This window comes from Homalodisca vitripennis, chromosome 5, assembly GCF_021130785.1.
Source record: "Homalodisca vitripennis isolate AUS2020 chromosome 5, UT_GWSS_2.1, whole genome shotgun sequence".
NCBI lineage: Eukaryota > Metazoa > Arthropoda > Insecta > Hemiptera > Cicadellidae > Homalodisca > Homalodisca vitripennis.
Window position 1 is genome coordinate 176,631,369 of NC_060211.1, and position 22,896 is coordinate 176,654,264.

General features: G+C 35.1%; 1 protein-coding gene across 1 annotated transcript; it reads right to left on the minus strand.

Annotated features, from left to right (window-relative positions):
- Nucleotides 1–3,558: 3,558 nt before the first annotated feature.
- Nucleotides 3,559–22,419, minus strand: LOC124363220 (programmed cell death protein 2-like). The gene is made up of 5 exons (XM_046818384.1): nt 22,041–22,419; nt 12,164–12,330; nt 8,253–8,619; nt 6,264–6,523; nt 3,559–3,894 (listed from the first exon to the last, which is right to left on the minus strand). Exons 1-5 carry the CDS (start codon nt 22,152–22,154, stop codon nt 3,639–3,641), a joined length of 1,164 nt encoding a protein of 387 aa, XP_046674340.1. The 5' UTR covers nt 22,155–22,419; the 3' UTR covers nt 3,559–3,638.
- Between the last annotated feature and the right edge of the window lie 477 nt (nt 22,420–22,896).

Here is a 22,896-nt window from a genome sequence, read left to right on the forward strand (position 1 = left end):
GTTCAGTGTGTACTTCATATAACTTAGCAGTTAAGAATACAAGTTCTATTTAAAGAGTATCAGAAATTAAATAATACAAATAAATCCTTTAACTTACAATTTAGAGACTTGTAATCCTTCAAAGTAGTGTGTCTCTTATTGATACACTTATCCACCACTACCTTTTAGCTCAAAACAGATTTTGAAATCATGATAAGATTTTTATTTGTTCTCTTAGGACAAGAAGCTGAGAAATTGTACTTAATCCTTAAAAGACCTTTGTGTTGCTTCCGGAGTGACGGGATATTGTGGGTGGGTAAGGTTGGGAGTAGGGGCCGTGTCCTGTCAAGATCCATGAGGAAGGATTTTTGACATTAATCTTCAGTCATGTTTCCTTCGGAATAAGGGAAGCCAGCTCTGAACCAGTCAAATCAAAGCAGGCAAGGGGGAGTGGCACACCCTTATGTCTAGTCTAGTAACAGCCCTGAACCCTTAGGAAGCCCTTAGTTAATTATGTAATATTCAATAATTATTCAAGTATACCTCATAAAGTAGTTAATTAAACTACTGAAGTAAATTAAACTCTTGACTATGTTTAAGCAAAACTATTTGTAACTCATTAATTTAGAAAATAATGTAATGTGTATTAAAAATAATTCCTAATAAAATATTTCATAACAGCATGTATGTGTTTTCAAAACCATCCCACTTTAAAATAGTCCTTCCAGTTTGGTCAGAAGAAGTAGGTACGAGGAGCTATCCAGAAAGTAACAGACGTTTTGAAATAAAAAAAATTAACCAACTGAAATAGGAACATTTTATTATATATATATTTAAAAGCTACAGTAAAACACTCTCAGGCTATTTTTCAACATAATCCCCATTCAAACTGAAACATTTATCATAAAGTGACACAAGTTTTTCGATTCCAGCTTTGTAGAAATCTGCCACCTGAGATCTTAACCACTGATTAACACCAGTGTGAAGTTCAGCGTCACTATCGAAGCGCTGCGTTGCGAGCTAGGACAGGTATTCTTCACTGGAAAGAGGTGGTAGTCACCTGGTTCCAGATCTGAGCTATAAGGCGGATGATTAAACACTTCCCAATCAAAATCATCCAAGACTTGTCATGTACTATTGGCTGTATGAAGACATGCATTGCCAAGGAAAATCAAAATTTTTTAGCATGAATTTTTCCCTTCACTTTTTTGTATCACTTGCCGTAGCTTCTGCAATTTTTCACAGTACCTCTCTGCATGGATTGTTGATCCTCATTCAAGGAAATCAACCAGAATCCACACCCTTAGCATCCCAAAAAAATAGTTGCCATAATCTTTCTCGCTGACAGTTTGGAGAAATTTTTTGGCTTTTTTTAAGAAAGTGCGTACCCCCATTCCATAGACTGTATTTTTGTTTCACAATAGACATGCTTCACCCATGTTTCATCACCAGTAACGATACGATCGAGAAGTTTGTTACCATTATTGTCGTATTCCTTATCAAAAACCTTATCACTTAACACACTTCACAATTCAAGACAAGATATTCAATTGCAGCACACATTTTAATTAATCACAGTGAGGAAAATAAAAGAGATACAGACCGAGCACGGCTACTAAGGCTCAATGCTTACTGAACGCCAGAGTGTTTTGACACCAAGAGGGCAGCTGTAGACCCCGCCCACTGCCGCACCATCCAATAGTGTCTGTTACTTTCTGGATAGCCCTCATAGGTTTTGTAACAACTGAAATATTATTAATTTATTCTCATGGAATTTTCATGTACTATTATGTTAAAAAGCATTAGGTACAAAAAAATGTTTATAAGAAAAAGTTTAGGATATGTTATAAGCAATACAGAACAGTTTAAATATTCTACAAACTTTTGAATGCCAATGTTGTAGAAGTCTGCTGCCTGTGAGGATAACCAATCTTCAACTACTTCATTCACCTTGTCATCAGTGTTGAATGCCTTACCGCCGAGAAACTCCTTTAAGTAGCGAAACAAGTGAGTCACTCTGTTCCAAGTCTGGGCTGTACAGCAGGTGGTCAATTTGTTCCCAATAAAAGATCTAATGATTTTGGTTTGAAAGGCAGAGTGAGGTCTGGCATTGCCATGCAACAAGGAACTACACATGTCAATAGGCCATGGCTCTTATTCTGTATTACACGTCGAAGTTTAGCCAGAGTGTCGCAATAAGCAGCTGCATTTATTGTTCTTCCTCATTCCATAAACTCGACTAACAATACTCCATGTCTATCCCAAAACACTGTTGCCATAACTTTACGTGTTGAAACTGTTTGTTTTGTTACTGACAGCCAGCCAGATCGCGGTTCATCATGGACATTTTCCCATCCATCTGTTAAAGCTCCCATCCACTTCCGCACTTTGCTGTCACTCTAAAGGGCCACTATACAATTCAATTATCTGTCAATGAATATCCGCTGCTGGAACGTTCCTTGCCCTCAAAAACCAAATAACTGATCGTATTTCACAGTCGGCGGGTTGATCAATTGTTTTGAATATCTTAAATTTGCACAGTAAACAGCACTCTACAATGATTTGGCATGTATTGTTCAATCTCCTCAACGTTTTAAACTTGCATCTTTTCTGTACTAGTTTGATTTTGGAAAGCTAAAACAAAGCGTAGGATAAATATCAGTTAAAAATATTAAGCTGTTGTATCAAAGTATTGTTTGGATTGGTTAGTTTGCATGCTAACATTTACAATGCAAATCGCCATCGTTTGGTGACACAAAAAGTCATTAACACTACATTTTGAGATATCTGCAAACTGATCTCTCCCTCAGATGAATAAGATAGGTTAAAATACACAAACCTCTTGTGTGATTCGTTTACTTTAACCTAGATTGTAGTTTTGTGTTAGGTTAGTTATTCACCTGAAGAAGAGATCAGATTGCAGATCTCGAAATGGTAATTATATTTACATTTACTGTAGTGCAACATGGATGCCTGGGGGGCTAAATGTCAATGTAGGGAAAGGATTTTGGTTCAGGAGAGACACATTAGTGTTGTAGACTATCGAACATAGGCTGAGCAGTGACGAACAATTTTTGTAAAATTACCATTAAAATCTTGGGTGCCTTCGTATAAACTTTTTCTTGTGAACCAGCTTTTTAAAACAGAATCAGCATCTTTCATCAAAACGGCCTTCACGTTAGCACATCTATTAAAATTTTTACATATACAGTATATGTATGTATTTCTTATAAATCTCATTAAATTTTAAATTAGGCTACAAATACAAGTTTAATAAACATTCAAAGCTGTTAGTCAAGTATTTGGCCTTTCAAGCAACTGTTGGTTTGGTTAATTTAATGCCTTTGGAAACTCTAAATTGTTGGAAGTTTTTTTTTTTGAGAAATTGATTGTATTCAAAATCAAGAGAATTCAGCCAAATGATGCCGTGGATGCAGGATATTAGTGTAGGATGCAATTAAAGGAGAATAACAATCCAATTTGGAAATAATGATATTATATCCCCAAACAATTCTGACAGCCGCTACCCAGTTTCTCTCTGGCAGCACCTAGTAGACACAATAAAAGGAAAATAAAATATTTTTTAAATTTCTGAACTTTTTATTTGTGTAACATTACGGATTAAAATTACGTAATAACAAAACAAATATATGGTAAAATCACGTTTCCCGCTGAACAATAACGTATTCGTAACGTTCAGTTGTTTGTGGGTCCCAGCAACTGCGTTGACACGCCAACACGAGAACTGTCCCGAACTCCATGTGACCGTGGCCACTACCGATCAGTCGCAGGCTTGAGATCATTGTAGGTACCAGCTGCAGTTCGAACACAAGGTCTCCACCGCAGTATTTACATTCCTGTGGCATCTTACTTATGGGGTACAGCAGCAGAGGCATACCTCCCTCTCGGATGTACCTGTCGATACATTATTATCAAGTTATAATTTATTAGCGAATTCTTACATGGAAAATTAGCTATTTCTGTCTCCTTTTTAACCCTTTGAGTGCCAAGTATTTATTGAGTGGGTGCACCTATAAGTGCCAGCCCTTTTGAAGGCATTTTGCAAGATTTCAGTAAAAAATTCACAGTTTTATTATCTAATAAGCTATCAACATATTTAGACACTTAGTTAAAGGTTATTCTTCTGTTTGTCTTAAATAAATTTTGCAAACCTTCCTTTGGAGTTTAGTAAACCCTTCAGTTACTTCTCATATTTATAGGAGGATATACTATATTTTTACATCCTTATTTTGACAATTGCTTACAGGTTATTCACCTGTTTTTCTGTTTTTATTATTTCACAAACCTTTCTTTGGATTAGTTTCATTAAACCTTTCCGTTACTACTCATATGTCTAGGAGGATACAATATATTTTTATACTCCTACGAAAAGTTTTCCATGATTACGTCAATCATATAAATCACCCAATCACAAGTTATAACAAGACATGGAGCTTCTTGGAAATAGACAATTTTATAGTTTGGCCAATTTAAATTTTTAGAAAATATAAAATTTACCAATTATTACAAAAAAACTTTGTGTAGTAAATAATATACTAGGAAATATTAAATATGTGATGTTTAACCCTTCGAACTGGCAGTAATTTTTTCCTCAGATGGCACCCATTTTTTAGTGTTTTGCACCCGTACTTTTGTAAATAATTACATATTTACTATAAACCTATATGAGTAATACATTATTCTTTCAGGTAAATGAGGAGATAATTACGGTATAAAAAACATTATGCATAAACCATAATAAAACCAAAAAAACTTACTACACCAATTTTGTTTTTGAAAAGTTTTGGGGCAGCCCCTAGTAAAGTGTGATAATATTATAAATATTAGAATCCGAGATAGGTAACCAATATATTCTTCATTTTATCTAGTTTCAGAAAATACATAATGGTATCCAGGTTCTCTTGAAAAAATTATATGTAAAAAATGTGTAAAAATCACAAATAGTACACAAAAAGTTAAATTTGTTACTATAGATACGATTATTTTGAAAAATTTACAAAAAATATAATTCTTACACTAAATGTTTCCAAAATATACCAAATTTTAGAGAATTATATGCACTACAAAAACAATAAATTAATTAATAACCAATTTCTAAATTTATTTTATTTTTGAAAAGGTGGTGGTATGTACTCTAAATTTGTTACCATTCATACGATTATTTCAAAAAAATGTTTTTAATATATAATTTTTACACAATATTTCCAAAATGTAGCATAGTATAGCCTATAGCAAGCTATAAACCATACCCATGATATATCACTAATTTTCAAAATTGCTAGATGAAGACCATCTTTCTGGCAAGTTTTATGACATCACTGTTGCAAAACAAATTTCACCATTGGAATCAGTAACTCTTTTTGTTTGAAATGGTATATAAGTAGTGGTGGTAGTGTTGACTTAATGTACTATATGAACACTGTCAAAACAGGTACATGTCAGATCGACATTATAGTGTCAATTGCAAGTTATTTGCTTAAAACTATTGCCCTTAAAGTAAATTTGGTAAATTCTTAACCAAAGGCAAAATTTCCCCCCCTCCTTATTTTTTAACAATAGAAAATATCTACAAGCATAGATGTTTAACTTTTTCTGACTGAAAATATATAATCTATAAATCTGAAATTGAATAAATGTTCATTATCAACTAATATTTAAAGCTGATGTATTTATGTTTTATTACTGTATTTGTCGATTACATTAAATCTAAAGCTTGGTAGGAAAGATAAGTGAGATGTTCAGTATAGTTTTTAAGTAATGTACATAATTATTTAACATATATAAGTAAAAGAGGTGTTATAGTATTTTGGCTGATATCAAACAAATAAACTGATTTTGACCAAGTCTTGGGTCTTTCTATTTCAAATCTTAAGAACATGTCACTGAAATGTATGTATATTAACTTCCTTCCTATCACTACTCAAAGGAAAAGTTCAGTTGATATTGATTTTTTATATTTCATAATTATTGAAATTACAAAACTTATATTGTTTAAATACAGGGTACATTCAAAAGTGGAAGAATGTTTTAGTGGTTAACTTATAAAAGTAAAACATTAAAAACATAATATGTTAACATTTTTGCAAGTTAAAAGTACAATATTGATCGTTTCGATATCAGAGACACCTAGAATGCAAAGGAGCTGAGTCTGGTTACCCAGCAGTGTAGTCTAGATGAAGAAGTACTCTCATTGTCTCATCAGGGTCGATAACTGTACACCTTAAGAGACAATGAGAATATCTCTTCACTACTGCTAACTTTACCTTAATATCTGCCCAGGATTTCTCTTTATTCTGGAGATGAATGTGTGGAATAATTTGTCGCCGTGGGCTGGTAGAGACTTTTCATACTTCTCCGATACTTCAGCGTTGTCACCAACTGAGCTTTGCTCCACGGCCGAGTTACATTCTTCATCATATAACTGAGGGTTGAATTCAGCATTGACAGGAATAGACGGTTTACCTTCGTCTTCTTCACATACACTTAGAAAAAAGCTTGCAAACTCTAACGTACCTGGCGGCACCTAAATAAATAGACAGAAAAGAACTAATTACATTCAGATCTGAACCTTTCACAGAAAATTGAAATTCATAATTGTTATTCTAAGTGTTATTTATGTCATTGTTGACAGGAGAATTAATACTACTACATGTGTTGTTTTAATTATACAGGAATAAAAGTATAAGACTAATATGCATTTTTGCTAGATCTCAGAACAAAAAATTAACCCTTCCCACGCCATAGACGGATATATTAGAATGATAGACTTAGACCAAAATGCCAAATACAGATATATCCGATATTATAGATTATGTCTCTGAGAGTTTTTTTAGTTCACAAAAGGCCTCCGAAATGCCTAGTGCATGCTTCGTGCTTATCACGGTTGCCAAGGAAGTATTTATAAACGCCTTCACTCAGCGGCAGGGGACAGAAGCGCCCTTTGTCTAACTCTGTCTTTGACCACCTGCTCATCAGTTATGTGTCTCCTACAGAGCCATAACCAAACATATCCGTGGCGTGTATTACTGCATGAAATTTATTTTAAACTAAGTTTTGTAAATAGTTCTTCTTTATTACTATCAATAAATACACTCATTTTGTAAAATGCCCTGTTTTGTACTTTTTTTGCTTAACCTTTTATAATTTAGTTACAATAAAAATTAGCTTTGAACTTAAAGAAACAACATGTTTTTACTTGTCTTGACGTTTAAGGAAAGTTAATGGATTTATTAGTGGCGTGCAAAGGGCTCAGTAACAAAGGAAGAAATAAAAATAAAGCTTGCAGACAGGAGCCAATGCTCTTTATGAAAAGAGCCTCGATCATAAAATGAAAAGTTGACAAAATAAATAGGATTTATAATAAACAGAATACAGTGCAACTGATCCTGTATTTGTAGTTCAAACTATTTTCACTGTCACTGTCTGAACTAGGCCTAAGCCTAGGCTATTTGGCATGCCTTACATTAAGCCTTTAAGGTAAATAAGTCTTTCTTGGGAAAACACAGTTACTAGGTCCAGGTGCTTCAATATCTATATCCGGTGTAATATTTTCTCCAACAATTGGCTCTAAACTGAGTTTCCAATGATTTTTCAGGTGTAAAAAACTAGACTCCGACTAAGCCGATGTCTTCCTCGACAAAATCAACACTTTCCTCGTGAATATTTGGACCAATAGTCGTTTCTCAGGGACTAACATCATCTAGTAGTCGCATTATTTGACTGTCGGTCTGTCATTTTACAACTTTCCAATCACAACATAAAAAATAATGAATCCACTAAAAATAATTATAAAAACTAATTAACAACACGACCCCATAACACAGACCTGTGTTTGAGACTGGCATTTTCAGATGCATATTACGTTGTCTACAGATAATACAAAAGCAAATGGAGGACCAAAATGTCTAATTCGGATCTTTTAAAGCAGTTTCCTTGGTCTCAGTCAATATCATAGACATTTAAAATATTTTTAAAAAATATTCCAAAAGTCTCGTTACTGGCGCTCCTTGTACAGATTTAGCGGGTCACGTAATAAAACCCCGGCACTTAAACGCATTTTCACCGTGCCACGTTTGCGATCCTGTGGCAATAAAAGGGCTAAACTACTGTTGTGAACTGAACGCTACAGCACAATGTTCCACAGGAAAAGAATTAATTCTACGGTAATTTTAACCTTACACTACGCTTTAGTGCAGACAATATTCCTGTAATAGTGTAACAAATAATGTAACAGCTGAACGTGACTTATATACCTCAGGAACTGGCTTGGCTTGGTCAAACAAAGCCATCATATCCGTCTCGGCCACAGTTGGAGTCTCAATGGTAACCACTTCATCTTCACCACCATCAATCTCAGCAGTAGGCATGGGTGAGAATGGATGTCCTGTCGCTCCAACATCTTCTCCATTGTCAAACTCCATCGCAGCCAACATATCACTCAACTCCTCACTTTTCTGCATAAACTTATCTACTTTTGTGGTTCCACACACATTTCCATTTTCCTCATCTTCCCAAACATCGGCACCACCACACCAGTCAAAGCTTTCCGCAGTCAACTTTTTACTTTTTTCAACTTCAACCGTGTTTGTATCCAACATCTGACCCCTCATACACACCCAACTGTAATAAAATGTTACAATTAAGTGTAAGCTTTTTCCATAGATAGACGTACCAAATAGCTTAAATTGAACAGTCTAAATTTATTTTGTTCTACAAATGCATAAAGAATGACATGTGTATCACAAAACAAAAAATGTATCACAAGTATAAGCTTTATTGAGAAGGGTTTATTCATTGGTTGATCTTTGTTTAAAGTTTGTTTTTGAAGACAGATAGATTTTGAAAGAAACAGGATTTCTCCGGTCATTTACCTACGTTTAGTAATAATCAGGTGTTACTGATTTCTTAAATCGCTTAACAATGGAAAATGTCTGAAAAAATCCTATTTCCATCACGATGTTTTATATTCTAAGTCTTTCAGTTTAAAAATTTATAAATAGAATACCGGATGTTACAGGATGCATCTCTTCAATATGATATTTAAATGTTCTTGTCTTAAGGTACAGAAAACCATTTATAGGTAGAGCATTGTCCAGGTTTGCTCCCATACAAGAAGGCTAAGACTTCTGTTTATATGAGGGCGGTTTGACAAGTCAGTAACTTTTTGAATTTCCTACGTAGTAACTTTAAATGCAACAGTGCTGCAGTCAACTGAATCTATCAGGGGACAACTTTCTAATTTTGAGCAACTTGCGTCGTGCAGTTGGTGTTTGATAACCGTTCAAAGCAACCTCGTGAATTTTCACGGAAATGGAATAAAGTGAATTCTGTGTTAATTAAGCATTACTTTTTACGTAGAAAATCCATCACTGAGACTAAGGAAAGACTTGATAAATACTACAGGGACTTGGCACCTTCAATTCCAATCATTAAGAAGTTGTTTACAGAGGTCCATTGTGATCATACCTATAGTTATGCCGAACAATAAGATCACCCAAAAGAAGTGATCACGCCGGAAATCATCGATAAAACCCATGGAATGGTATTGGACGATTACACAAATATTTGGACATGAACAAAATTTGGACCATGATGGGTGCCGCGATTGCTCACATTCGATCATAAGCACAACCGTGTGATCACTTCAAAGGGAATGTTAGTGATGTTCAGCCGTAATCCGGACGAGTTTTGGCACCGTTTTGTAACTGTGGACGAAACATGAATCCATCACAACATGCCAGAGACCAAGAAACAGTGAGTTACTGAAACGTGGATCAAAAAAGGCCAAAGTGAGTTTGTCAGCCAACAAGGTCATGGCCACAGTTTTTTTTTATGCACGGAGTGTAATTCACATCAATTACCTGAGAAGAGTAAAACAATCAACGGCAAATATTATTCAGAGCTTTTGGACAGATTCAACGTTGATTTGAAGCAAAAATGTCCGCATTTGGCGAAGAAGAAAGTAAAGTAAAAGTAAAGATGTCTTATTTTGCCAGGCGAAGTTAGAAATAAGTTAGAGCTAAGAAGCTCTCTCTAACACTTAACCTGGAGACCAACGGCTTAAAGTTCGCCAGTTCACAATTTTCGTTTGTTGTGTATGCTTTGCGATATTGTGTGAGTGGATTATAGTGTCTGTTGACTGTGTAAGTGTATTTACTCATAATGGAGAAAGACAATAATGTTATTGACGATAATTTTTCATCTGATGAAGACAATGAATCGCAACGAAATGCACTTTCTCCAGGTTGTTGTAGTAAATTCGTTTTACCTGTACAACATGTACAACTCAGATAGACTGTCCCTGTATGACTTCCGAGTTCTTGTTCTTGAAGACCTGCTCCCTCCGAAGGAAGCCACACTGCTCATCACACCGACGCACAACAGCATGCATCGTCTCTCCAAACTAACGAAGCGCAAAGGAAACGGGAAGTCAGTTACCCGGAGATGCCGCATTTGCTACCAAGAAGGCAAGCGTAAGGAAACAGTGTACTATTGTGCAGTGTACCCTGACGAACCAGGTCTGTGTGAACTCAGTTGCTTTGATAAGTATCACAAGGACAAATAAGTAGTTTTTAGTCTTTGGCGGTGAGTGGGGATGTATATAGTTTTCTTCTAATTTTTACTCGGGGAGGGGGGAGTGTTAACTGTTTATGATGTTGAATATTATTCAAACTATTATGTAATATATATGTGTAATTGATGTAATATATACGTGTAATTGATGTACTATCTACGTGTAATTAATGTACTATATACATGTAATTCGCGAGTGTGTGTGCCGAAACCTAGTGCGCTGCGAGCACATACAACACGGGGACCGGCGTCCGGTGCGGATGACGAGCAGACTCGGCACGGACATGACGTCACCCGTTCCGGCCAAAGAAGCTTCCGGAATACCATGGACAACCCTTTCGGCTATCCTAACTCCGTTTTGGGTAAGTAAAAAACAAAAAAATTCCCGCATTTTCTGTCGCCGGTAATTTTGTCATCCGCAGTGAATGTGTTAATGAGATGTTCAGCTAATGCTCCTCTATGGATCATGTTATGGGTCAAAATTGCAATGGTCACTTTCGCTAAAGTGGAGCTTGAAGCTGGCTTTTTTTGACCTGCCATTGAATGAATGAATGAATTAGTTTATTTCCATCAATTTACAATATATACAAAAACAGATTATATACATAATAATTATCATCAATCTAAAGGAACAACACTAAAGTAACTAAACAGGTTTCTTATAATAAATTGTTATCTTATCTGCCTGAGGAAAGGTTGCTCTAAGGAAATGGGTCTACATAGGCAATGTGGCCTGTGCGTATACCCGAGTTGCTCAAGTAAAAACAATAACTGCAACAATGGGTTTGAACTATTATTGTATGGTTTAATTGAAAGCCACAACCCCAACTATATGCAGCCAATTCCGATGTACGTCTTGAGTCAATGTGACGGAGTGTGTCCGTAGGAGGGGGGGGTTGTAGCGGAGAGGTAGCGGTCAAAACCACCCGCTACCTCTCCGTGGGTGGTAGTGGTGAACTACCACTATCACTAGACTATATATTACGACACATGTTTGCCAGTCAATGTCACGCTTAATGACTTGCCTGGGTGGAGTAATGTGTAGCGTCAAGGCAACACGTTCCAAGAAATAGGGGTGAGTCCAGCCTGCGAGTTTCACACCAGAATGACATAGCAATCTCTTTTGCTTATGGTTAATTGTTTTAATAAGTTTTTAGGTATATATAAGTAGCTGTAGGTAGATTAATTATCATTAAATAATTCGATGACATTATAAATCTAATCTAGCGTGAAGGCAATAATAATATAATATATTTAACAATATATATATATATATAATATATATATATATATATACATGATATGATATATATTTTTCTTAATCACTGTTGCTTAACCGCCCCAGGCAGGATTTTGAGGCTCCCCAGGGCGTCGCGGTACACTTTTTGAGAAACACTGTTATAGTTACTGGTTTACAAAATAATAGTTAAATGCCTATAATAAAAGCTGGAAGGAAAGGATCATAATGAGCATGTTATGCATTTGCTTTAAACTATCTCTCCAAACGGTGTACACAACATCCAACCAAACTTACCAAAACTTACAAATACCGCTTTTAGTCAACTCTAAATTAAAAATTTTAAATATTCACCTTTCATTAAGATTCCAACAATTTGGATTTATACACCCAAATAAATACAAAGTCCGATGATAAAAGGAGTTCACCAAAGGAGCATAAACTTGGACTATGAGAGGCATTATTGTGCCGCAGCGTTGACATAGGGGATTAATGTTCACAGATTTACCGCCAATCCAATCCTGTAACAAAATTAAAAATTATAGTTTATAGTAAACTACAACATTAATGAAACAATAATTTACACTTAAGTTAATCAATCATTTAAGTTAAAAGGTTGAAGTTTGAAGTTCTCTTCAATAAAATTGAAAAAACATAAGATTATTGCATTGCTATGTAACTATAAAATGATTTAATATTATACTTATATAATTAAACAAATGTATTATTACTATTATAAATTGTAAAATTAAATTTTGAACATTGTTATTTGGTTGTAAGTAATGCTGCAATATTTTATGCAATTAATCTGTGCATAAAGTATAGGACTAGTCTTTCCTCCTGTCTCACTGATAGAAAAAAAACCATTATTTGTTATTAAGCTTTTATGGTTGGCTAGTTTAGGCCTTTAATTATCGATTGGCATTTAGGAAAAGTATTGTTTTAAATATAACAAATTATTGTTTTAAATATTAACAAATTATAAGTAAACAAACAAATTGTCTACAAACAGTACACAATATCCTTAGTCCTTCGGTATCCTTGGACAAGTACCAAACATTTTTGACCCTGCCATTGTCTAAACTGTTGAAAGAATGGTTGTAAACCTTCTACAACCTGATTGATCATGGATACTCAATCAATCAAGTGTCCTATACATCCGTTGCAATCAGTAACTGATCACGGTTTTATAGAAGCACTTTCCAGCATGTAACACATTCTGAGGCTTCATAATCACAATTAGTTGTTACCACTAGTTATACACACAACTTTACAGCCTAATTTAAGTCTATATAAATACATTTAGGCCTAACATAGCCTAACTAACCATTGTTGTCTTGTTAGTCTAATTGATGACCTCGAGGTTCTGAGATCCCTCCCTCTTCCTATGAACTAATATCTAAAACTGTTATTGGTGTATTCTTTGTCCTTAGATATAACACCATATCATATGCATACAGAATCTTCCATCTTTTTGGAGGGAAGTTTCAATACTGCTGTTTTTGAAATTTTATCTGGTTTTGTCTAGTAAATAAATTTGGTAAAATATGTTTAGTATTATTATGTCTATAATAAAGAGAAATTATTATCTCATCACATAGCTGTTAGGAATTTAAATCCCGTAAAAACAACACAAGAGAATGTGCAACTACTAGGTGTTAATTTAGCTTATTTATAAATCAACCTAGATTATTGAATCTTGAATATACACCCTTTAAAAATTACCGTTCATGAGCATATTGATGACTCCAAAATAATAATTAACGACTCAATTTATAAATTAATTCGAGACATTTACTTCCAACAGTCTGCTCCTTCAATGTGCATCTAGCCCTAGTCTTAAAAGTAGCCTAGCTTGGACATGAGGATTTATTACCCCTGCCTGCTTTGACTGGAGAGACAGTTATTTAAAGTTAATAATTTTTAAAAACACAAGGAATTAAAGGTACTTTGGGATTATACCAACCACACCCAGGCATGAATCGTTATTTGACATTTTGCTTCTACTGATTACTAGATTAGCGTAGAACAACATTTCGTCAATATAAAACAGGAATTGTCTTATCGCAAACCCCTCCCCACCCTCAGACAGAGGTCAAAGTTGAGCGGTCTAGTAGATAACGTGATTGCAGAGTCTCGCCGCCCGTTCAGCTGGTGCGTCGCTTTGTTGTACTTCCGTGTTTTACTCTACATTTCTCCAAACACAAAAATTCAACAAAAACAAACATTACCAAACTAAAACTAAACTCTTTATTGAAAAAACACCCAAAACTTGTTTTTATTCTTGATCACACTCCGCCACCCAAAATGCGAGTGCCTCCGGCCATCAGCGCGGGCTTCGGCACCTGTGGTGCTGCGCCGCGCTGATGTCGACGAAAGAAAAACATCCCTCAAGATAGTACCTATCAGTAAAATATCAAATTCTAGAGGGGCTGATCAGAAATATAAATTGAATTGTAATGGAAAGGCAATTATGTACTGTGCAAATCATGTGATGCCGCGCCCTGCCCTAATCGGGATTATCGAGAAAGATGAGATAACAGCGACAACAATACCGATCACAATACCTGGAAATGCTTGTAATTATGTAATTAAACAGTTGTTTTTTCGTTCTATCATGTTTGTTTCTATAAATTTATATTTTTGTGTTCTTCATACTGGTGTGGTCGGTATAATCCCAAAGTACCGAATTAAATCTGAACTATTTTGAGAACATTACTCTTTTACTATAAATGTGTATAAAATATTTTAAATTTGTTGAAACATATCACAATTACTAGCATAAATTAGTTTCTCACTATAAATATTTGAAACTCTACAAGATACAACATTTGCACTTATCTTTTACAAAAATTTGGTCTTAATCGGTTATCAAGTATCCGAGTTATGAATTTTCAAACAGTTCAGCAGTTTGATTGAAATTTATAATTTGCTTTATGTGTCTAAATGCAGAAACAAGCAAGCCAACGTTCAAAATAACTCCTGTTATTGTAACTCTACTATAGTCTGTGGTTAACGTTCTAACTTAGGAATTTATACTTATTTCTCCTAGAGTAAAGCGATGCATGTGGATACAGAGAAAACTATGTGTAAACATTTGTAATACAACAACTCAATGTTCTATATTTTTGCCACCTAGGGTAAACGATCGCCTTGCCCCCTCTATCTGCGGCTGTTAATAAGTATTGGTTGCCGTAATGGATGCAGTATAATAAGCAGCCACCACCACAATCAAATCAACTACAGTATTGATTAAAACTATCTAAAATATTGAATATGAAAACATTTGACGTACAGATATTCAATCAATGCCAGCTGATTTTATTAGTAGAATAATAATATTGTTGAAAATTAATTTAACCCATTGCGGATCGTGAAAACGGCGCGCGCGCGGGCCTTAGAGTACGAATTAATCCGTATTACAACGCAGCACCCGCAGTGTTTGCACGTCTACCTGCCTGCTTAGCGCGCTCGCTAATTATACATGTTTTGTTTGTTTATGTTGTTATTTATGTTATATAAAAAATTATACAGATCATATTATACTAGAAAAAATGTTAAAATACAGGTACGTAACATTTTTACTTACGTTTTTTGCGTGTTGTAGCTGCTTGATGTAGGACGGATCAAATGTTTTACACAATAAAAAAATGTTCTAATAAAATTGTCACTTCAAGAAACAACTAATCTAATATTTACTAAATATTTACACTGTACTGAGACTGTCTGTCTTTTGTCTTAGTAGTGGATTTTGGTGTGATAGTCAATATTAGTATCCGCGTATTTATGAAAAACGTGGACAAATACGCGTGATAGAACCGTCTCCATCCTCAATAACACTATCGGTACCGGTATCACTTTCATCACTTCCACTTTCTAATAATAGTCTATCTAATTCAGATGATCGTAAATTGTCACCTATTTTATTTACGTACACGCACACGAGGCAAAGGAAAATCGAACGCCATGACTGTAAACTTTAGACAAACAATTTGTCGCAAATAATAACGTTATTGACCGATAACGAGGGGAGTATTTGTGGACGGTTACCAGAGATAAGATAGGAAGCCAGTCCAGGAAAACGGACTATAAATATCTCCGAGGCTTATAACAGCGATAAGCGCTCAAAACAAATGAGTCATCCGTACCATGTCATCCGCGTGAGGGTCACGTCATTGTGCTTTTGGTCCACTCCTCGCTCCGCGTCACCCTCACGTCGTTGATCCGCAATGGGTTAAATCAATAAAGTAAAATTGTGTACTAAGTAAGGCTAGTGACATCGGCAAGAACAATGGTTATAAACATGCGATTCTTGTTTCAAAATGTATTTTGAAACATTAAACAGTGTGGTTACATGATATCAAATGGTTACATGATAATGACTCCTGTGGTGGTGATCCATTCATTGCGGCGGCAACCACAACAGCCTTGGTGGGGTTGACACTAAGGCCCATCCCATCATACCAGTTCCCCACAATGTTCAGAGCAGTATTGGTCAGTTCCGTGACTGTTGTGTTGAACTTGCCGATCACAAGAATCACAATGTCATCCACATACCCCTGTGCAAAGACACTACTGTTGTTCAAAGACATGAGCAGGTCGTCCGCAACTAGGTTCCACAGAAGAAGAGAAAGGACGCCACCCTAGGGACAGCCCCTTGTAGTCCTTTCACTGATGCTTGCTCCCATAAGAGTGATGGTGACCACCCTGTCTGTGAGCAAGGTCACATATTTGATCATCAATACCACATCTCGAGACCGCATTGATAATCACCTGAGTATTGTCAAAAGCTCCTTCAATGTCCAGAAATACACCTACGGCTACTTCTTTCGCTGCCAGCGCCTTCTCAATCCTGCATACCAGTTGATGCAAGGCTGAGTCACATGATCTTCCTGGAGGACAGGTCGATCCATGCTAGACCTCCCCTGCTTCGGTATAAACACCACCCTGAATACCCTCCAGGACAAAGGAATGTACCTGAGGATCACAGAGGCCCTGAACAGCCAGCACAGCAGGGGAAGGAGAATATCCAACCCCCACTGCAAGCAAACCGGTCTCAATCCACCTCACCTAGGAGCTCTATATGGAATAAACGAGTTAATCACCCACTCAATCCTTCTGAAGGTTACTACACTACACGCCAAACTCTGTTGTGAGTGAGCGGTGTGCCTCACAGCTCTTCTTACACAGCTGAGTGATCGATCCTTGTCATAAAAGATACAGTCCGGAAACTGTGTTCCTATCATGACTTTTAGAACTCCCTCCGATTCAGTAATATGTATACCTTGATCGACCCTGACACCATCAAGCGGCGAGATGGGATTTTTGCTAGTAGCTTCTGAAACCTAGCACAATCCTGCACACTGTCAGTGTCAGACTAATTCTCTTAGCCGTACGGACTTTGCGGTCGTACAGTGCAAGAGCCTCGTGGTAGGTCTCCCAAGTACCACAAGTTTTTGTTCTCCTGAATAGAGTTCCAACTCTCTTTCTCAAAGAGGCCAGTTCAGAGCTCCACCAGGCTATTTGGATCTTTTCTTGTTAATAACAGGACAACTGAGGTCAAATGAACCCACAATTGCAGATGTCAGATTGTCGGCGGATTGGTCCAGCTTCACTATATTGTGAATCCATTTCCGGTAAATACAGTTAATTAGTTTTGAAAGTTATTCATGAGTTTGATTGCGGATTACATGAGCAGTTAAAATATTTTGAAATGAATTTATTTCTTTTTAATGGATCATTGTGTTTTATTCAGATCACAATATAAGTTCATTAAGTATAATCGTGTGTTATTTTTAAATCAAGAAAACCTAGTTTATGTATGTGATCAGAAGTTACCAAGTGGTATATAAGTACATACAAAGTTATGGTTACATTAGTTTTGCTTATTTAAACTTGTTTGTGTTTTACATTATTTTATTAGTTTGTTAAATGTTTGATACAATTTGTATGCATTATTTTCAAATTTATTTTTATCCATACTAGAAACATGATTCGCGTTATTAACCTATTGCTATTGTCCTACTCAACAAAACATTATAAAGTTTTAGAGGGTACTTTGGGATTATACCGACCACACCCAGGCATGAATCGTTATTTGACATTTTGCTTCTACTGATTACTAGATTAGCGTAGAACAATATTTTGTCAATATAAAACAGGAATTGTCTTATCGCAAACCCCTCCCCATCCTCAGACAGAGGTCAAAGTCGAGCGGTCTAGTAGATAACGTGATTGCAGAGTCTCGCCGCCCGTTCAGCTGGTGCGTCGCTTTGTTGTACTTCCGTGTTTTACCCCTACATTTCTCCAAACACAAAAATTCAACAAAAACAAACATTACCAAACAAAAACTAAACTCTTTATTGAAAAAAAAAAAACACTCAAAACTTGTTTTTATTCTTGATCACACTCTGCCACCCAAAATGCGAGTGCCTCCGGCCATCAGCGCGGGCTTCGGCACCTGTGGTGCTGCGCCGCGCTGATGTCAACGAAAGAAAAACATCCCTCGAGATAGTACCTATCAGTAAAATATCAAATTCTAGAGGGGCTGATCAGAAATATAAATTGAATTGTAATGGAAAGGCAATTATGTACCGTGCAAAAAACTTAAATAATCATGTGATGCCGCGCGGCCTGCTGTAATCGGGATTCTCGAGAAAGATAAGATAACAGCGACAACAATACCGATCACAATACCTGGAAATGCTTGTAAGTTTGTAATTTTGTAATTAAAGAGTTGTTTTTTTTCGTTCTATCATGTTTGTTTCTATAAATTTATATTTTTGTGTTCTTCATACTGGTGTGGTCGGTATAATCCCAAAGTACCTTTTAGAGTATGAAAATAACAAATAATGAATTTTAGAACATGAAAAGTGGAACTACATTTCTTGTACGAAAGTAGAAAATTTTGGTGAGGTGAATTTACAATAATTTTTTGTTTATTAAATTCAATTCAATTCTTTATTCACACATTTGATTTGTACAATTTTACAAAAAATATATAAATATTAAGTTTTGTCAAGTAACATAATGGAGTAATGTATAATCAATGAAAGACAAGCAAGAACGAGATACCTTAACATTTTAAGTAAAAATTGAAAGGAAGTCAAAAATTAAACTCAAAGAACTCCTTAAGAGAATAAAACACTGAACTCTTTAGGAGGTTTCTCAGCGATCTCTTAAACCCAGAAAGGGAGGTTTCTGCTCTTATTTGTTCCAGTAACTTATTGAACAGCCGAATACCAAAGTAAAGCAGACTCTTCTCCAACTTGGCCGTTCTGTGCTGTTTATTCAAGTTGTGTTTCCTATAAAGCAATAATGGCCAGAGGCATTCATGATCGGACCATTAAGAATTTTATTTCTCACTGATAGTTACTCCCTCGAGGGATGTTTTTCGTATGTCGCCATCAGCATGGTGTTGCCGCAGCCGGGGCTGATGCCCAGAGGCAATTGTGTCAGGCTCATGAACTTTTATTCATAGAAGGTTTCTAAACTAACATAAACATCTTTTATTTAGGTCAAAAATAAAATATTTCAGCATTATTGTTAATTTAAGTATCTACAGATGACAAAAAGGCTGGTAACAGCAGCAACCAATAGGAGGGTGAGGTAGAGTACAATAACTGGACCCAGTTTTTTTTATGTCAAAATTATTAAAAGATATTTAATTATTATACCCATCGATATAATCAACTGATAGTAATTATTTGGGTAGGGTACGATAAGCGGACCCGGTTTTTTATATCGAAGAATGTAATCATCGATACCTAATATTCGCATCTCAAATCCTATACTATCAATCGATAAAAAACCATCTATAGTCCTCAATAACAATCACGTTTTAAATTAAAATATGAATTTAATATTTATAGTGATCAAACAAATTATTATAACCAAAATTAGGAAAACTGAAGATGACCATATTTGCTCCTCTTACAGTTACAGTTGTTTCTTTCCCACAAATTTCGCATAATGGGCTTTTTCGGTCCAACATGTTGAAGCCACGAAAAACATGTTTTATCATCTTTCAAAGCAATGTCGTGTAGTTTTCTAAAATTGACTGCCATTTTTAATAATAAAATGTTACTTATGTAAATTTGTAATGTTACCTTACGTTTATTATTTGAAAGTGTTTACAGCTGTTGATATAGATTATTTAAGTTAATTATTCAAAATAATTAATCAGTATCGATTGATTATATCGATGATTATGATTAAGTAATATCGTTTGCCAATTTCAATATAAAAAACCGGGTCCGCTTATCGTACCCTACCCAATTATTTTGAACAATAACTATAATCATCTGCATTAACTGTAGGCCTACACACATTTCCACATTTTAAACACAATTTTTTCTATACGTAACATCTTTTAAATAAAGAAAGTTTATTTTGGAAAACTGAACAAAATAACATTAAAACTGGTTTTAACGTATCTTTTTCGGTTTAAAGATGTTTGTTTTGTTGTTAAGTTATTTCATTATTTAAATTACCTTTTTCCTGTCACCTGTCTAAATTTTATCACTTTATTAATGGTTATGGTTTCTTTATTATTTATGACATTACGTAATTGTTTAAACTATTTTTATTATTTTGAAACATGACTTTAATTTAGTACTTAGATATGTTGATATCGATGATAGTTCTGTTATTCGATATAGCCTATATAAAAAGTATCGATGATTGTAATAAGCGATATAAAAACTGGGTCCGTCTATCATACTCTGCCTGGAGGTAGACCTATGGTCATAACAAGACCACGTGACGCCTTTAGAATAACGAAATATTACTCCGCACAAGAAAAGTAGTCTCACTTTCGTACCAGTAAGATGAAAGGCCGGGGCGGCAAATCACGAATTTGACGTTACCAACGTATTCTGCTCACCCTCCTGAACAAAAAATATACATAGTACTAGGGGTGCAAATGACAAATAACATGATTTTAGGGGGTACATTGTTAAGTAGTTAAGTTCCTAATGTTTTAATGTTCAGTTTGTGTGCTGTGTCTGGATAATCTGTTTATTTGAATATTATCTGCGGCCGGGACTGATAGCATATCTGTTATCTGAGTTCTCCGGGGCATGGGTCAGTTCTACACAAGATATCGTGTTCAGTAGGTCGGATTGAGTGAGTGTGTTTACATGGAATTTTAAAAAATGAGTGTATGTGTTCGTCGTGCGGTCGAGTGGTGTGTTTTTAAACCGGGAGACTGTCGTTTCGTTGTGATAGACCACTTTTTTGTTGCTGCTGCTGCTCAGCTATATCCGCCAACACACTAATGGTAAGTGTTCTCTGTTAATATCCATCTATATATTTGAGTTTTTTCATGATTTATTTAGTTTTTTAACTTTACATAATTGCCTTTGCATTACATTTCAATTTATATTTTTGATCAGCCCCTCTAGAATTTTATATTTTACTGATAGGTACTATCTCGAGGGATGTTTTTCTTTTATTGACATCAGCGCGGGCTTCGGCAGCACCTTTGGCCGGAGGCACTCGTAATTAATTTTTTTTTCTCGAAATTAAGAAAAACATTATTAATTTTGATCAAAATTCGGCTAATTTCCGTATTATTTTTCATTTACGTTTGCAAAGATGGCGGTGCAACCGATGACGTCATCACGAGGTTCAATCATTGGCCACAAAAGGTCACGTGACGCTAGACGTGGATGTAGAACATGGAGATATTACTGAAAAGTTATTTAATTTTATATTTTCTAGAACTTCGTTATTTCTCATTTCCACCCCATCAAACCTTATACTTTTTTTCTATAGGACGATTCCAACAAGTTAATAACGCAAAACTCGTATTTTTCCGCCCCGGCCGTTAATATGATAATTACCCTCACTTTGAATGTTCTATAACTTCGTTATTTGTAATTTCCACCCATTGAAACCTTATACTGTTTCATTCAAGAGGACGATAACTATGGGTTAACAATACAAAACTCATATTTTACCTCTACGGCCGTTAAGTTCACAATTACCTTACATTATATTTAAAGGTATTAGAACAAACTCACATATGTTTTCAAAGATAGTATTTTTTACAAGAATTTGATGATACCCCAACCTTAGAACAAATGTTTCAATTAATTTTCTATGATAATATTCTCAAATTCCTCATTATAATACCTAACATAAAGGCTAAGCTACTAGAGCTTAGTCAGTGATGACAAATAATTTTAAAATAGCCTATTTTTTATTAAAATGTCAATACATCACTTACCGGTTTGCCACCAACTTTGTTTGTTGTAAAGGTCACTGCTGGAAGATGTTTTTGAGTTATCAACTCATCTTCAAAACCTATATAAACTTTAGGCTTGCTTTTTGCCATTATCATACAATTGTAGACTTAAAACACAAATGTTAATCACATTGAGATTCCCCACTTATATATTCTTAAGACAGAGAAAGTAGTTTGAATCTATTCAAAATTCATAACTTTAGGGAGTATTAAAGTAATTATTACTTTATATAAAATAAACTAATAAAATAAAATTCCATTATTACTTTACTTTAACATAAAGTACTACTGTAACTCAACCCAAATCCTCAACAACCACGTCGCAACCCTAACCTTAAATTTATAAGACAATAGTCAATACTGATTTTAAAAATCGCAGTAGTAATCTACAATCCGGAAAGCGAAGTAGAAAATGCTGAACTGAAGACAGTTCTCAAGTAATCATCGATGTACTATAACCGATGTTGAATGTATTGTTGATATTCTGATTCCGATGTTTTGATCAACGCCTTTCAGTTCTACTAAAATATATTCTAATTCAATTCATAGAGTCTTTAATCATTTTTTTCAATCGCATGATTCGTTTATTTAAAAGGTTCATAAACAGTGAAGTAAGATTTTAAAACAGTAATGTTTCCACATGGCTAAAATATGACAATTGAATACTTTTTAATGCTAAAAATTAAGGCTTTCGACAAGTCATATATTATACAGTTGTCATTTATCGCATTGAATGAGGAAGGGTTTTGTCTGTATGTCAAGATTTTATCTAGATACAGCTGAGGTATCTTTATGTCGCCTTTTACTTTAAAGACGCCAAGTTTCTTTCTCATTAATC

What these genes read in the sequence shown, in the direction of transcription:
- LOC124363220 (XM_046818384.1), bottom strand. Translation starts at nt 22,154, where the DNA reads ATGATAATGGCAAAAAGCAAGCCTAAAGTTTATATAGGTTTTGAAGAT. An exon ending in ACAAAGTTGGTGGCAAACCG is followed by an intron (nt 12,331 to 22,040) that starts GTAAGTGATGTA and finishes ATTTTGTTACAG; the next exon opens with GATTGGATTGGCGGTAAATC. An exon ending in TGTTGGAATCTTAATGAAAG is followed by an intron (nt 8,620 to 12,163) that starts GTGAATATTTAA and finishes ATTTTATTACAG; the next exon opens with TTGGGTGTGTATGAGGGGTC.